Source organism: Rasamsonia emersonii, assembly GCF_000968595.1.
Source record: "Rasamsonia emersonii CBS 393.64 chromosome Unknown ctg1118621762130, whole genome shotgun sequence".
NCBI lineage: Eukaryota > Fungi > Ascomycota > Eurotiomycetes > Eurotiales > Trichocomaceae > Rasamsonia > Rasamsonia emersonii.
In genome coordinates, this window is record NW_013562630.1 from 1 (window position 1) to 16,599 (window position 16,599).

General features: G+C 55.3%; 4 protein-coding genes across 4 annotated transcripts; all 4 read right to left on the bottom strand.

Annotated features, from left to right (window-relative positions):
• On the bottom strand, positions 1-2,542 carry T310_9443 (uncharacterized protein; the record flags this gene model as incomplete). The annotated part of the gene is made up of 1 exon (XM_013468096.1): positions 1-2,542. A coding segment is annotated over one exon (2,542 nt), but the record flags the coding sequence as incomplete, so codon positions are not given.
• Positions 2,543-4,399: 1,857 nt separating this feature from the next.
• T310_9444 (Ubiquitin thiolesterase) lies at positions 4,400-8,355 on the bottom strand (the record flags this gene model as incomplete). Its single annotated transcript, XM_013468097.1, has 4 exons — positions 4,400-4,976; positions 5,047-5,710; positions 5,795-7,897; positions 7,959-8,355. 4 exons carry the CDS (start codon positions 8,353-8,355, stop codon positions 4,400-4,402), a joined length of 3,741 nt encoding a protein of 1,246 aa, XP_013323551.1.
• Positions 8,356-10,476: 2,121 nt separating this feature from the next.
• On the bottom strand, positions 10,477-12,232 carry T310_9445 (Deoxyhypusine synthase; the record flags this gene model as incomplete). The annotated part of the gene is made up of 5 exons (XM_013468098.1): positions 10,477-10,504; positions 10,541-10,563; positions 10,866-10,919; positions 11,133-11,933; positions 11,984-12,232. The coding sequence occupies 5 exons, from the start codon at positions 12,230-12,232 to the stop codon at positions 10,477-10,479; spliced, it is 1,155 nt and encodes a 384-aa protein (XP_013323552.1).
• Positions 12,233-13,133: 901 nt separating this feature from the next.
• On the bottom strand, positions 13,134-14,957 carry T310_9446 (Alpha-galactosidase; the record flags this gene model as incomplete). The annotated part of the gene is made up of 1 exon (XM_013468099.1): positions 13,134-14,957. The coding sequence occupies one exon, from the start codon at positions 14,955-14,957 to the stop codon at positions 13,134-13,136; it is 1,824 nt and encodes a 607-aa protein (XP_013323553.1).
• Positions 14,958-16,599: the final 1,642 nt, after the last annotated feature.

Consider the following 16,599-nt stretch of genomic DNA (forward strand, 5'->3'; position numbering starts at 1 on the left):
TTGATGCGTTCGTGAGTCTTGATATTTCCTGAAAGACCTCAAGATCGGACAGGGGCGTTGGAGGCCCGGGATTCAAGAATGGCAAACTCTCCACGGAGGCGGCATCATCGGCAGCGGAGGCTGGAGGAATATCCTCCTTACTAGGGGGCGTCAGATCCTCCTCAACATCCTTCTCCGTCTTGGCCACCGCTTGCGATGAAGCGAGATCCTTTGCGTCATGATCCACATCCATGGGCTCTGCGGTTGGTTCAGGCTCTTCAAGCACAGTGCCGTCTGCGATCATGCCCAGCAGCTGGATTTTCATTAGTAATTGGACAATGGTCGGGTCCTGCAGAGTCGGAGGTGGCATTTCTGCCTGCAAGGCCCGCATGTCCTTTTCAAAGATCTCTTTCCTCTCGTTGAGATATTCCTCCGTAAAGACCACATTCTCATCCTCCTCATCACTGGAGCGGGTAAAGTCCGGGATGAGAGTTGATTCCTCCGTAGCGTCGACCGGCTTCGGTTCTTCCGTCTCTACCGGCGCCGGTGAGGCAGCATCCGTAGGTACTTTGTTGCTGTCGATCGCAGCCTCTGCAGCTTCTATCCCTTTGGATTCTGGACCTTCTTCAGACGGGCGAGTCTCCGGTTTTATATCGTCAAGAGCCGCAGCATTACGATCTTTCTCTTCCCGCGACTCCCGCCGAGGACCAGAGGGTGCGTTAGTTGAGGGTGGTCCACGGTTATATCCCGGCCGCACCCATTGCTTACTGCCCTTGGGCGGCCCCCGCGGTGCAGGAAGCCCTCGTTGCTGAAGGGCGCGAGGGCCCGTAGGCACGCTGGAGAATGACATGCGAGGAGAAGTTTGGGGCCCGGGCGATCCACCACGACCCATGGCGGGCAGCTGCGCGCGAGTGAGTCCAGGAGAAGTCGAAGAGGAAGCCGGCCCGCTGGGAGGAGACGTGGTCGACGGTCCATCATGGGGACGTGATTCTGGAGGGCCCACGTCTCGACCAGACACGGATGCGGGAGCAGTGGGTGGAGAATGGTCGGGCCCATGCTTGGCGGCGGAACTGGCAGGGGCCGTGGGCGGCGGCTTCGAAGGGCGAACCGGAGTCTCCTGCTTAGTCCACGAGTCGGATACGCTGTCTCGTCGATTCCGAGGCTCAGGATGGGATGGAGCTTCTGCGCGATCGGCTTTAGGGCCTGTCGGTGGCTGCATCGCCGTCGTGGGCGGGCTGCGACTCTTGTCATTTTTGGCGGACGACGGTGCAGGGGCTGTGGCTGCCTGGGACGCCTTATCTGCTGCTGGGGGCGGCGGAGGGAGCGCAACTGAGCCAAATGCGGGCACTTGCGGGGCGGACGGTGGAGGAGAACGACTGGGAGCGGGCGATTCTTTGATCGCCTCTGCTCGAGCGGGAGGAAGGTCTGCTCGATCAAGATCCCGTCGAGGATCTCGTGTGCTAGGACCGGAGGATGTCGACGGTTTTCGAGCTTGATCTGCGCCCGTCTGATCGGAAGGCTTACCGTCAGTCCGTGCTGCGCCGGATGGAGCGGATGGAGCGGTCGACGAGCTGGCCGGTCCGCTGACGGTGCGGATTTCCGCTCTGCTGGGAGGGCCATCTTTCTTCCACAGATCCGCCGGGCGATCACGGTCGTCACGCTCTGGACGTCTATCCTCATCATCTCGTCGGTCGAACCGGTCACGTCTGTCGAAATCCCTGTCTCGGTCTCGATCGCGATCTCGGTCGAAGTCCCTGTCGCGGTCTCGGTCGCGGTCCCTGTCTCTGTCTCTGTCTCGATCTCGGTCTCGGTCACGATCTCTGTCGCGATCTCTATCCCGGTCTCGGAAATCTCTGTCCCGATCGCGATCACGATCTCGATCCCACCAGCCGTCGCGCGATCGACTTCTGCGGCGGAAGGTGTCTCGGTCGTCCGGATACGGGCCGCGACCTCGACCCCGACCGCCGTCCCAGTCGCCACGACCACGGCCACGGCCTGGACCACCCCGGGGTGGAGGGCCAATGCCGGCGGCGGGACCATCAGGTGGATTCGAGGAGGTTGAAACTAGACTGTCGCGGGAATTTCGACGCATTCGAACGATGTCGCTATCCCGGCCACCGGGGTCACGAGCATCTCGAAAGTCTCGTGCTGGTGATCGAGAACGTCTGAAGCCGACACGGGAGTCGCGGGCATCGAAATCACGATCCCTCCGGCCCCAATCACGGTCTGGATCGCGACGGAATGGCGGGCCATCTCTCACGTCACGAAAGTCACGGTCACGTTCACGGTCACGGTCTCGATCTCTGTCACGGTCACGATCCCGATCCCTATCCCGGTCGCGAAAGTCGCCCCGTGGGGGATATCCTCGGCCCCGACCGCCAAAGGAGCCTCCACGGGAGGAGTCAATGAGGGCCTTGGGACCTCGCGGAGGCTCACGGCCTAGGGGAGTCAAGTTCGGGTCATCGCGTGGACCTGGAGGCAGCGACGGACGGCGGTCAGGGTAGCGCTGGGGAGAGCGGTCGCGGGGAGGAAACCCGGAAGAAGGAGGAAAGCGCGACGACATCCCCGGCGCATGCTAGGAAGCACGCGTGAGGTGGAGAGCGGGTATAGAGGACGGAAGAGCCGACGGGCACGAACAGCTTTCAGGCAAGATGGAGCGAGGGATCTAAAATCGATTCAACGCGGTTAGAGCTGAAGATCACGGGATCACGGGGATGGGCGGCATGGATCAGCACCACGTGACATGGGAAACCGGGGAACGACGACCCAGAAGGGGAAGGCATGGAGGATGCGTGCATTTTTGGAAGGAACGAACGGACCCTGCAAGGTTTAGCGCGGGCGGGAGACGCAGCGCCGGCGGCAGGAGCGAAAAAAGGCAGGCGCGCGAAGCCAAAAAGGGCTGGGCGCTTCTAGACTGAGCCTGAGAGCGCGAAGAGAGAGGCACAGGCTGGCAGGCAGCGGTAGACGGCACAGATCAGGGCCCAGAGGAGCAGGCAGTGAAACAGGCAGCGACAAGATCGGGAGAGGCGACGACCTCGCGACGGCGTGTCTCTGGTGGACAGTGGACTCGTGGCACAGGCCTGGCACACGGCGATTAGGTAAGGAGACGAACAGCTGGCCCCTCAGGGACCGTGCATGGACCTGTTGCAGGTCCTGACACGAGATCAAAGTCGTCAAGAAGAGACCAGCAAGCACGCTCGTCGCCAGAGGCCACCACGCGCGGTGAGCCGTTGAGTGGATGCCGCGTGACGTGTTGCTGAGGCAGGCAAAAAGGTACAGAGAGGAAATAATAACAATATTACCTGGGCGAAGGAATGGCGAGAGGGGTCCCAGTGGCGTCGTTACACTGAGACAGATGGAAGGAATCCAAGATCCTCGTTCCAGGCTGGCAGTTGGCTGCTGCTGCTGCTGCTGCGCGCCGAGAAAAATCCCGGGCTTGGGCACCAATGAGGATCGGCCACCTCTTGGGGAACTCACGATGAACAGGTCGGTACCTTTGACAGGCCGTGAACAGGCCAGCACGCGAACCCTAGCGATGGAGATCGGAGATGAAAAGATTTGAGATCGGGCGGATGGATGGGATGGGAAGAGGGAGCGCGAGGATGGACTGGAGGGAGCAGTGCTGGAGCCTGGATGGGTCCTCGAGACAAGACTACTGGAGGGGGGCAAGTCAACCGCGTCCACATTGAAGATGGGTCCGCGAAGAAGCCATTGGCGAGGCAGCGTGGCCGCGAGTGATGTGGACGGTGGATCGGTCGGCAAAGGCTGACAAGCTCACTGTCTCAACCAGGCCCGAGCTCCAGGATCAAACTTCGAACGCGCCGGATCCGCCGTGGCGGGCGGTGAGAACCCGATGGAACGTGACCATGCCCCGATCGGGATTAGCGGATAGCCCGTTACGACTCGAGTCACGTGCAGGCGACTCTGCTGGCTTGAAGATTCCTACTCCGTAGATGTGGCAGACTTAGACGTACGGTTGATTGGCACGACGGTTCTTATCGGCCACAAAGCTGATGTTATCTATCTATCTAGTCTACCGAAATCAACCCAGCACCCCTCACCCAACAGAGCCTACCTCTCGGCGGTCTCCGAAACAACATTCTCCACTCCTGATGTGGAAGGAGAGACGATATAACAATAAAACACTATAAAACATTCGTCGCATATATGTACCGACGTTGCATCTGTCCTCGACGCAATGAGATAACCCAGAAAAACTCCCCATCCCCGTGCTATCGACCCCCTTTCCGGTATTCAGGTATACACCATAACAATGGAATTTTTCTTTTAAGAAAATGGCGCAAACACAGAAACAATCGCGCCGCCAAAGGGAAAACAAAGGATAAGCGGATATAGTCGTCGACAAATCTAGGCCATCGAGCCTCATTCTCCGTCGAATGTTCCTCAGACATCGCTGACCTTACGTTTTGTAGATCTTGACGACGTTGATCACGTTCTTCCGGCAGATGGGGCACGTGTCAATCTGCCGCGCACAGGCGACGCAGGCGCACACGTGCCCGCAGTCGTAGAACAAGGCATCCTTCTCCTCCGAATAACAGATCTGGCAGAGGTCCATCTCCTCGTCCGCCACTTCCCAGTAGCTGATGCCTTTTCCGTGCCGCTTGCCGTCTTTGTAGCCCCCAACGTACTTATTGCCCGTCTTGCGTTCAATGAAGGTGCCCTGGCCGTGGCGCTGATCCTCGACCCAGTCGCCCTCGTACGTGTCGCCCGATGGATACTCCATCTTGCCCTTTCCGTGGCGCTGCCCGAAAATGAAGTCGCCCGTGTACGTCGCACCCGAGTCAGAGATGTGAGTACCCTTGCCGTGATAGTAACCCTTGTAGAACTGGCCGCTGTAGTAGTCACCGTTAAATGTGGCATCAATGGTCTTGGTGCCCGTAAATGCCCGAGTGGGGTGCCTGCGCGACGACGCCCAGAGGTACTGGGCGAGACGATCCGGATTCGTGAACAGACCGGCTGCTCCAAGCTCGGCACGTCTGGGATCGATGTTAGCAGACAATATGGTTCAATAAAAATACTGAATATTCCACTCGAGGGGATACGTACTGATCCTTGGTCAACTTCTCCCCGACAATGAAGCAGATGCCATCGCGCATTGGCATCAAGAAATCGTCCGCCGGGGAGATAGCGGTAATTGTCGTGGCATCGTCGCGCATCCAGATCAGGAAATCCTTATCCTCGGGCCATTGAAGGTGTTTCCGGATGGCAGCCATGATGTTCTCCTCCACACGGGACAGGTACGAGCCTACCGCGCGGAAGGCCTGCTTCTCGATGTCGAAAATTTCGATAAAGTAATATATATGAGGCACCCACGATATCACCTCTGGTTCTGCGGGGATGGAAATCTCGGTCGAACTCGCCGCGCTGGATGTGGGAGTGGCCGAGGACTGCGATTCGGAGGGTGAATCCTCCATGACGGTATCCTGGGCGGCCCCTGTCGGCGGAACCGTAGTGCCCTCAACGTCCATCCGTTGGACATCGTTGGCGGTGGGGTGAGCGATGACTCCACCGGTCTCGCCAGCTTCTGTCATGGCCACATCTGCTGCAGATGAATCGCCCACGTGCGGTGGTCGAGCTTGGCCGTTGGGAGTGACATCTCTCTCTTCATCCGAGTCTGATGCACTGTGGACCTCAATCGCTTCTTCAGGGTTGTCTTCCACAGGCTTTGGTTTGACCGACAGATCCGGAATCGCGAAAAGCTTTGCATCAGCTGATGAAGTGTCCTGTCAGCTCTGTCTACCCTAACGAAAAACTCCCTAATAAGAAAAAGAAGCCCCGTAGGATTTCAACTTACCTTCCGACAGGATGTGCATCCAGAAGCGCACAGTCTCCAAGCTGTTTTCCAGAGTATCCCTCATCACGGTAAGCCGGGAAAAGACGAGCGAGGCCCCAACGAGGTCCTTGTTCGGTCCCAGCCGCCATAGTCGAACTCGCGCCGGACTGATCTGTTCAGAATCATTCGACTTGGCAAAAGCAATCTTCCTCCGGAGTTCGGAGAGCGATATGGTTCGCGGTACGGTAAAGTACATAACGTTGTTGGTCTGTTTGGCCAGGGACATCAGATCGTACGTGTCGAAGAGACTGCCCAGCCGGTCATCAAAGCTGGGCAGACTATAGACTTCCACATTGACAGACGCGGCCGCCGTGGGTGGAGGATAGGAACCTGTCTGAAAGTAGGTCTTCAAACGGGGCGAGACGTCCCACGGCTCCAGCTGGCCAGGTAGATACTCACGCACCACATCATGGCGGACGTATAAGACGGCGACGGCGACATCATGACCGGTCCGGTCGTTGGCCTCCCGTAGCTTACCCTCTTCGAGGCCAACGTGGGCCTCCAGGGCGGCCTTTCGGGTCAGACACTCGACACGGTTGTCGCTGCCGTCGTCAAACGCCAACCACTTGGTGCCCGGCCCGCCAGGTCGCAGGATACTGAAGAATTTCCCCGAGGTGCGGCGGCCCCGGTGGACGATGAAGCCGTAGAGGTCGTATTCACCGCATTGCCCATCCACGACGTATGGGGCGACATTGAGAACCTCATTCAGGTCAACGCGGTTATAGAGCAGCTTCCACTGACGGACGGAGTGATCGAATCGCTGGCGGCTGAGCTCGACGTGCAGTACAGGCGGCAGCGACCAGCGACCAGGCTTCTCCTGGAGGAAGTGCTCCACCGCACCTTGAACAGTCTTGGCCAGGTCCGCAGGGACCCGGATACTGGGGATCAGCTCCGACGGAAGGGAATGGATTGGTGTCGTTTCCTGGGCAGCATTCACCGCGACAGGCGGGCTGTCAAACAGGCGAGCAAACTCCTCTGCCGCAGGCGTGCCCGCCAATTCCAGCTCCAAAGAGCGACGGAGACGTTCCCAGAATTCAACCACATCGCCGGAGAATTCGTGCAGGTTGCGCAAGGTGGACGTCACTTTATCGGTCTCGACATACTGCACCGGGCCGGTCTGATGGCGCAAGCGCCACAAGAATTCCTGGAGGGCCTCGCAGAGCGGCCGGGGCTTGACGTCCGAGTTGTGGAGGTGCTCGAGGATGTCGACGTTCTGGATGATCTTACGGAAGGGAGCCAGGTGGACCCAGGCAGCCAGCCCGGCAACTTCGGCGCTGTGGTTGATGACGGAGTCGCCCATGGGCCGGTAACCCGTCAGGGCGAGGCTGTCCCAGACGGGCTCCGAGTCGCTCGCATGCCACCAGAGCGACTTGGTCGGGTCGTCAAAGACGCGGATGTACGCGTCAAAGGCCAGGGTGTCGTTGCGGAGGAGGGCCTGGCGCTGGCCTCGCTGGCGGCGGTGGATCTGGTCCCACGGGCCGTGGAAGTTGGTCCAGCCCCAGTCCAGATTGTGGGGGTTGAACTGGTGGCACGACGACTGCATCCAGCCCGTGCGAGGCTCTTCAGGATTGTACAGGATCACTCCGATCTGGGCGGAGACGCGCCAATCGGTCCGAGCTTCACTCTCAGCGGACGAATCGGCTGGGGCGCTGGTGTGGCCCGCGTCGGCATAGGTTTTCTTGTAGTTCTCGAACCATTCCGCCGAGTCGTCGACCCGAGGAAACTTGACGTGGATATCCGGCTGGAGGTCGCTGAGCACCGCGTCGGGCGGACCACGGAGGACCTTGAACTCGCTCTCAGGAAGCTCCTTGTCGGGCTTGGGCATCTCCTTGGAGCACTCGATATAGATGCTCAGGGCGCCGACGCCGTTGCCGCGCGGGAAGAACTTGATCGTCCACCAGTATCCCCCCACGTAGGCCGCCGGAGAGCGCATGATCTTGGCACGATTGGGACGGGCCTTGGTGCCTCGGACGCCTTTGATCTTCCAGGTGAGGCGGGCCTTCTCGGCGGGACGGTATTCGGGGTCGTCCAGTTCGCGGTAGAAGGACTTTTCCCAGTACTCATCTGGGCGATGGAGAGGTTAGCCAAGTCGTGAAGTAAGCGGAGGGGCGGATTCCAGGCTCACATTCGTGCGCACTGTAGTCACCATCGGACGATTCAATCTCCTTCAACTCAGCCTCATCTGGAGTTGACAGGTCTTCTTCAATGTCCGCCCAGGGAGCGGGCTCCTCTTCCTGTACCGGAGGCGGGGGAGGAGGGGGAGGTGTTTCAGCAGGGGTCTCATCAGTCCGTGTCGTTCTCTGGGGGTTCTCTGGCGATTCGGCTGCCGGAGTTTCTGTCGTAGCCGCAACTTCAGGTGTCTGAGTCTGGGGCAAGTCTTCGGAGGTATCCATGGCCGTTTCCGGAGACGTGTCCCCGATGACAGGTCGATCTGGAGCGGCGGATTCTGTGGACTCCAAGGTGACAGGCGGTTGTATCGAGACCGGCGGGGTCAAGACGTCAACAGCGACACCGCCGTCCATGGTGGGCGTGGTGAAGCTGATGGGAGACGATGTTAAGCGAGATCGATATGGGGAAAAAAAAAAAACTCAGCGAGGTGGATTGTTTTCCTTTTTCAAATCCAGCAGCCCAAAGTCTGCCTGGAGAATTGACTCACAAGGGCTGTAATCGCAGGCAGAAAAAGCAACAACTTGACAGTGATCCAGAACAACACCAACCCGCTTCCAGCTCTATCGTCCAATCACCAACAGGCAGAAACAAGTACAAGAACACGCAGTCTTTTTGGTCTACGGAAACGACAGCACGATACAGAGTATAGGGTACAAAGTACAGACTGGAGAACGACGAATTTCGCAGGGACCAGCGAAATATCGGTGTGGGGAGGGAGCACGACAGATAAGTGACGGGGCAGCAGGCCAGACAGGCGATAAGGCCCACTAGCTTGGGTCAGGTCAGAGTCAGCCGGGGGAAACAAAGTTAGCGAACAATCAGGACCCCGGCCAGGCCCTTGGACACAGTCACAGGCAGTAACGCAGGACCGTTTGGAGTGAGTTCTCGCGGTGGAGTCGGAGCCGGTTCAGGGCACCACAGCCATCAGGTCGGCCAGAGAGAGATGGTCAAAGAAGAAGGGTAGGCAAGAAAAGGAGGACGGACAAAGAACGAGAGCACCCGAAATTGAGCTCCAGACGGGCAGGATCTGCCGCCAAAGTGAGGCGAGGCTGGGGGCGCCATCAGCGGGCGGCAGACGATCATGCCGGCAGCGATGAGGATGGAGCGGTCAAATGCCTGGAAGCTGAGCTGGCGAGATGCGTGTTTGTCCGGTCGCGCCTGCCAGCTGCGGCTCTGGTGTTGCGGGCGGGCGGCCATTGGCTGCTGCGGCGGCCCACTCGTGCGCCTCGCGCCTTCCCCATGAGTCGCCGGGGCGCTTTCCCTTCCGGGCATGCGATCCACACACCGCCTTAACTACAGTTCGATCAATTTACAGTTCTGGCAGGCAGCAGGACAATCAGTAGAGTAAAATGGCTGCAGAGATCTTGGATGCTGCCTGCCAGGCAAACACTGCCAGACAGAGAGTAAGAGTCTGGCTTGGTTGTGAACTCGTGACTGACTCATCGGGTACCAGCAGGACGTGATCTTTATAGAACAAATCAACTGTCGTGGACGTGGAGCCAGACAAGGCCTGGCCGCTGACCTGTCCGTGCAGATAGATGGTGCCAGGCTTATGCAGCCACGAGCCACAGCGTCGACTGGCCAGCCATTGGCCATAAACCAAAAGAACCCAAAAGAAATTGTATAAAATGGCACCTACTCACTTTGACAGTTGGCCAGACTGAAGTTCAAATCCCGATTTCATCCATCGTCACCGTACTCAGTCTCCTAGTCGACTTGCCGGACATTGCTCGGTTCGAATGCGATAACGACGATAACGTTAGATAGTGATAGCATAGCATAGCACTTTATGGGGCGGCTGGTGGAGCAGGTGGATCCATCCCCAAATTAAATGCCTGTCATGGAATTGGCTTGACGCGAAGAAAGATCAAAAAAGGAATCAATATAGAAGCACTGCTACAAATAATCAAGCCTAACTGGAATGCCAGTTAGCAGGGAGAAAAAAAAAAGCTAACTGAATGTACTCTGCACCGGTAAACGAATTAAGTAATATCCTTTTTTTCAACAAAAAAAAAAAAACGAAATTCTAGACCTCGCCAAAAAAAAAAGAAGAGAAAAAATTCCGACAAAATTAGTAAGATTTAATTCTAGAATAATCGGGAATCAAATCGGAATCTACTGTACGTACGAAGTACACAGTACAGGTACCTTAATAATAAATTTGCCCCTTGGACCCTTACAGTTATGTCCGCCCGGAATAGGCAATCGATTCTTTTTTTGCATAGGTTCGTGGAACCATGGAACCATGGAACCATCCATCCATCTACTCCGTAGGGAGTAAAGACCTAGATAATAAAGTTATCTAGGATCGGGTATCTGGTCCGATACCGGTAGTTGTACCGATAATCGTACGGATCCAAGTACTGGTACTGGTACTGGAACGGTGGCAAAACAAAAAAAAAAGAAAAGAGAAGAAAAGAAAAAAAAAGACAGAAAGAAAGAATGAATGAATGAGAATTGGATAGCTTTCTATTCTATCGACTGCTTCTAATCTGGTTTGTTCTATGTAGATTTGTAAGTATAGCAGTGTGCACATACAGTACAGTACATATACGGTTGGTCTATACAGCAGGTACTATAGGTACATATCTAAGTAGGCCACAATACGTGTTTACCTACCTATGTATAGAATACCTTCTTCACGTGGATTGCGTCCGGAGAAGGTGCTGACTCGCTGATTCATCGCAATTCGTCTGGTCAGATTGGCATGGCGCATGAGAAGTACCCTAGAGGAACTCAGTCTCGACAGACTGAAATCCTCCCGTATTTGTACGATCATCAAAACGTCGGTTTACCGAAGACCTGTGTCTTCGGCTGACAAGTCACTTCGGACTCCACGTCCCTGAGTTCTGTGGCTGCTCACCCTATCCTTCTTCCATGCATCAGGAAGGATAGACTCTCCATTATTTCTGTCTGTCTGGAGACGGGTGTAATTGGTGTAATTCCATACGAGGAATTCCTCAACTAGTCGACTGTCAACAGTCAACTCAACTAGTTCTGCCCATCGGCTTCGTTTTTCTTCTCCGCTTTGGCAAACGTCGAGGCGACAATGAGTGGAAACACAACCGTTGCTTCGGCATAGACCTGCACACACTTAGCAACAGTCCACCACAAGAAATCAGGATCCTACCTTCACACTCTCCGCACTCGCTTTGATCTTCCCCCAGCTCACCGCCTCATCCGGCCGGGCGCCGGCGTCACTGCCGTCAAATTCCTGTGCTGTGTTGATATACACCGCGCTCTCCGCTCCGTTCCGCATCAGACACGCGTTTGCAATGTGGTGCTTGACGACTCCGCCGCCCAGAATGATCATGCCCGCCCGCGCAGCCCGCACGGCCATCGTGTTGATGCGGCGCACGTCGTCGACGATGTCCACGCGCAGTCGTTTCGGCGCAGAGCGGTAGGTGTGGAAGTACAGCATATCTCCCAGCGAACCATCCGTCAAGGCCGGGCAAAAGATGGGGATGTTGTTGCGCGCAGCCCAGTAACAGACCGAATCCTCGTTGTTGATCTCCTTCCCGAGCCGGTGGATGATGCGCGACGGCGTCCAGTGCAGCTCGTCGTCTGGGTCGCCCGTTTGTCGAGCCTTCTCCTTCGCGGCCTCCTGTTCCTCTAGCATTTTGTCCAGGATGGGCAATAGCCAGTCCTCAAAGGCGCAGTAGTTGCTGTTGGGCACGAACAGGTTCCCTATGCGGTTGAGGCCCTGGGCACGTAACCCGGCACCCGGTGAGGTGAAGGATCCCATGTATGTAGGAGCCAGGCACTTGATGAGGTCCTCCTCGACGCCACCGGCGGTGGTGACGATCGCGGACACGTGGCGGTGCTGAACCAGGTAGCGTAGGGTCTCGCGCAGACCAGATGAGATCAGATTCGAGGTGTAGCCTAAGAAGATAGTGGTGCCGGCGCCAGTTTCAGGGTCTCGAAAGGCACGCTGTTCCAGTCAATTCTTCTTCTTTCAGCGCAGACTCTAAACAATCATACCATCTCATTGATGATGCGCACCGCGTCCGCTACAGCGCTGGCCTGGAAGCCCATGTTGGCCATGTTGGCGACCAATTCCGGAACCGTAATGTCGCGGTCTGCGAATTGGTTGAAGTCCACGCCGCGGACCTTGCGGGCATCCTCGGGGACGGGTGCTGAGGCGACCAGCACGGCCTGCGTAGCGGACGCCGGCGGTACGTTGTCGTTCTCATCTTTCTTTTGGTTTGCGGCTGCCTGGTCGGTAGTCATTATGCTGGTCTTTTTGAACCTGGTGTGGACAAGGACTGATCAGATCAATGTAATCGCACAGCGACTGCAGTACCCCGCGGCGGAGGGGTAGAAAAGATTAGCAGATTGCCCTTTTTCCGGTGCAATTAGAATTGAGACCAGGATCCCATAGATCTGCGTCAACTGTACAAAAGGAAGATGCTCCTTAAATAAAAGGAAATCCGACAGTGTCACCTTCAGAGGCGATGTTGAAGGATTGCTTTTTGTCGCTGCGGGGAAATTTTTCTGCTGCGGGACGTCAATCTTATATAACAGTTGGTGCCTGAGGCATCTTCGTATGCAGTACGTACAACCCTCCTCAGGGAGAAGCTGCAGATTAAATTGGATACGTGTAGAAATAAATAGATAAAATGCATGAGGTTTATTTTTTGGCCTGTCACCGATTCAAAATTAGTATAGCCAAGAAAATTACCAAGTCTTGCACAATATAAAATGCATGTTAGACAGCACTGACCAGAGCAAACTAAGAGTCTAAGCCAACCCAATCTCTCGATAATTATTATATTTTGTTTATCCACACAGAACGTTATTCCGACACATGTAAGATGCTTTGTCGGTTCACGAGTGTGTAGCTTTTTTTATCCCCACAGCCATTCCATGGGCACCATGTTTCATTGTCTGTCAATATAAAACCAGATTATGATGAGGGAAAAAAAATGACTGACAAAATAGCTCGTCATACTCTCCTTTTATTTAAGTTGTTTTTTATTTCTATCCTTTTCTTTTGTAGATACAACTACATGTTGTATTCGCGTCACATACGCGGATACTACAGAGTATATACATTTTGATATTAAATCATCAGAAAGTATAATTCTGTGGAACCTATACAATAGAGAATAATTGACCTCTGATGTGACCGTTATTGTGCCACGGTCAAATGCAGGAGCTGCGACTCCCCTTCATCTAGATAGGCTGTAAAAGAAGTCGACACCGTGCTCGAGTTCCCATTCCAGACATCAGAGAACTCCCAGCTCTTGCCTGCGATGCCCAGATCCGCCAGCGACACGGTCACATTCTGGACGCCAGTCAACGACGTCCCAAACCCGCCGTGCCCCTGATCCGGTCCGTAGTTGACGACGAGGACATACGCTTCGTTGTTGTCGGACGGTCCGGCGATCCACGCTTGCAGCTGTTGCGGGACGTTATCGCCCGTGCCCGGGTTGCGCGGTTGCATCGGATACTGCGCAAAGAAATCGGCAGCCTGGATGGACTCATTGCTCGTCAGCAGCTTCGTGCCCAGATCGTCGAGCTGGTTCAAATCCGAGCCTATGATCAGATTCGCTGCCGCCCCGAGCCAGTGGTTCATGATGGTGATGCGTTGCGCGTCGCTGACCCCCGTCAGGTTCGCTGCATTGCCCACAAAGAGATTGTCCATGTCCGGGTACAGCGTGATGGGCACGTTGCGCTGCTTCTGCAACAGGATATACTGGCGGTAATTCTCGATCGCCCGCTGCACGACCTGCCATGCGACGAACGTGTTGTATCCATAATTGTCGATGTCCTGGTCCGTTCGGATCGAATCCGCCAGACTGCTCCAGACCGGCAGGTAGGTTTCATTGCGGCACAGTTTCCACGACAGATCCAGTCGGATCTGGCGCCCCGAATTGGCGATTGCCTTGTGGTACGCCTCCACTGCGGCGCTGTTGTTGCAGACGAGATTCGCGCCGTTTTGCGGACTGCCTGGCGTGACAAAGTCCAGCTTGATCATGTCCACGCCCCAGGAGGCCCACAGGTTGATAAGTGAATCGTGCCATTGCTGCACGCCGTCCTTGGAGAAGTCCCAGTCGCAGTACGACAGTTCATCGTTGTTGCCATTGAGGACGTCCCCGATGCGAATGTTGGTCCCTTCGATCGTCTTATTTGCCGCAACGCAGGGCACGCCCGGGATCACATACACACCCAGCTTGAGGCCTTGTCCGTGCAGGTAATCTGCCAGCTCGGGGAGGTCGAACAAGGTGCTGTTGTAGAGGATTCGCCCGTATTCGTCGACTTCGCTGCTCGTGGACCAACCGGCGTCCAGGCTGCAGAGATCGTAGCCTGCTGCCTTGAAATCCGAGCGAGCCAGCACTGAGCATTGCTGTTTCACGGCTGTCTGGTTGAATACCGTCCAGCCGGGAATCGTGCTCGGATTCTCAAGCGCCTGAATTCCCCAGGAATTCCATCCTCGCGCAGACGAAGTAAACCCGTTGGCTGTGCGGGCGGTTCGCAATACCTGCAGGGGGCCTGCACCAGACTGGGGCTGGGGATAGCAACCATTGAGGACGGTGTCGTCGCGGTTCTGGACGCAGAAACCGGGCCCAGTGGTGCCAATGCTGCCGTTTGGAGAGTAGCAGCCCGGTTCAGCGGCCATCCAGTACCACTGGCTGTCGTCGTACCACGTCCCTGTCGTGAAGCCATCGAGCAGGCAGAAGTCAAGGATGTCCTGGTAGGCAATCAGGTAGTCGTTGTTCTTCCCCTGGTTGGATTGCTGCTGCATGAACAGATTGCCTGCGGCGTCTTGACAGTTGACCAGGCTGGCATTAGCGCCGAATTGCGCGACGCAATCCTGAGCAGCCTGGTAGCACTCTTCGGTGAAGTTCACCGAGCCTGGCGTGTACGTTGATCCGCCACATTGCCACTGGGCGTAAGCCCCGGGCTGGATGGTGGTCAGAAGCAGGGAGACCAGGACTGCGGCGGAGATCATTGTGAACCGAATTCTTGCCTGACTTTTTGCCTGACTGTTATAAGCGTCGATCACCGAGTCAGAACGAGGCTTTCCAACACCTATTTATCTCCTAGCATAGACCCCTTAGGGGTTGTGCCTGGCCTGTGGGGTAATTGCATTGCGGTGAGATTTCCGGTGTGACGACTGCTGACTCGAAGTGATTATTTTCGTCAGAGCCATGCCCAGAGGAGCTATTGCTGACAGTATTATTATTGCACTTGTATGTATTCGGCCTCATCATTGGCAGCGTCAAAGGTCCACAGGCACGTGTGTTCAGGGGGCAGTTATTTTCCCGGAAGAAATAATCCAGACGAAAGCCCGTTTGACGTAAGCTTGTCTGTTGCTAGACGGCTTTTCATTAGCCCGAATGGCGATGCTAATTCGAACTGGAAGGTGGATATGACAGCTCCCCGCCTTGTTGATTGCAAGTGCCGGACTAAACAGTGCTTTTTGCGGGGTCCGGGGAGAATTCTGCTTTGGGTTCGGCACAAATCTCGGCGGACAGGACAGATGTCAGATGCTTATGCCACATGTGCCTGGTCTAAAATATAGTCCATGCTGTCGTTTATGTGCGTACATCGGAGTAACCCCGGTCTGTGCGTCAGCTGGCATGACATGGCTGAGAAGCAGAATGACACTCCCGTTTTCTACCAAACTGTTATGGTGGACCGAATTCGGGGAGGAAAGAAAGAACAGAACACCTTTTCCTAGATTAGGGTTGTTGTTGTTAGTCTGATCTGTCAGCCGCGGGCCGACTGCAGACTCATCAACCTGTAGATATATATATATATTGCCATTCTTGTATAAGGAAGCTTAGTAAGATTTTAATTCTAACGTAATCCACCACCGAGCTGCGCGGACCACCGAGCTGCGCGGCCACCACCTCGGCCACCCCCTATCATCGGATTTATCGCGATTTACCAACGCACCGCGTCATGGCTGATATATCAAAAGAAGGGCGTATGCAATTAGCACTTGAAGCCTATAAGAAAGGTCTTTTTCCATCAAAAACTGCAGCTGCCAAAGCTTTTGACGTGCCTCCAAGGACCTTTATGACACGGTTAATGGGACTACTGCTCGCAAAGATTCAACTGCAAATTGTCGCAAATTGACAGATACTGAAGAATCTACACTTTCAGCATGGATTCTTGATATGGACCGACGTGGTTTACCTCCACGAATATCAACAGTACGCTATCTAGCGCAATTGTTGCTTTCTGCGCGGTTATCTTCACCTCAAGAAGCTTCTATTGGGGAGAACTGGGTAAACCGGTTTATCAAGCGCCATAAAGAACTTTGCTCTAAATACAGCCGAAAGTACGATTATCAGCGAGCTAAATGCGAAGATCCAGAGCTTATTAAGGGCTGGTTTACACGGTTTCATGATGCTATTCAGAAGTATGGGATCCTTGAGCAAGATATCTATAATATGGATGAGACTGGCTTTCAAATGGGTGTGATATCAACTGCCAAAGTTGTCTGCGGTTCAGAGACAAGAGAAAGTCATGCAAAGACTATACAACCTGGAAACCGCGAATGGGTTACTGCAATTGTAGCAGTGAATGCACTGGATGGGCCTTGCCTCACAGATTATTCTTGCTGCAAAGAACATCATCCAATG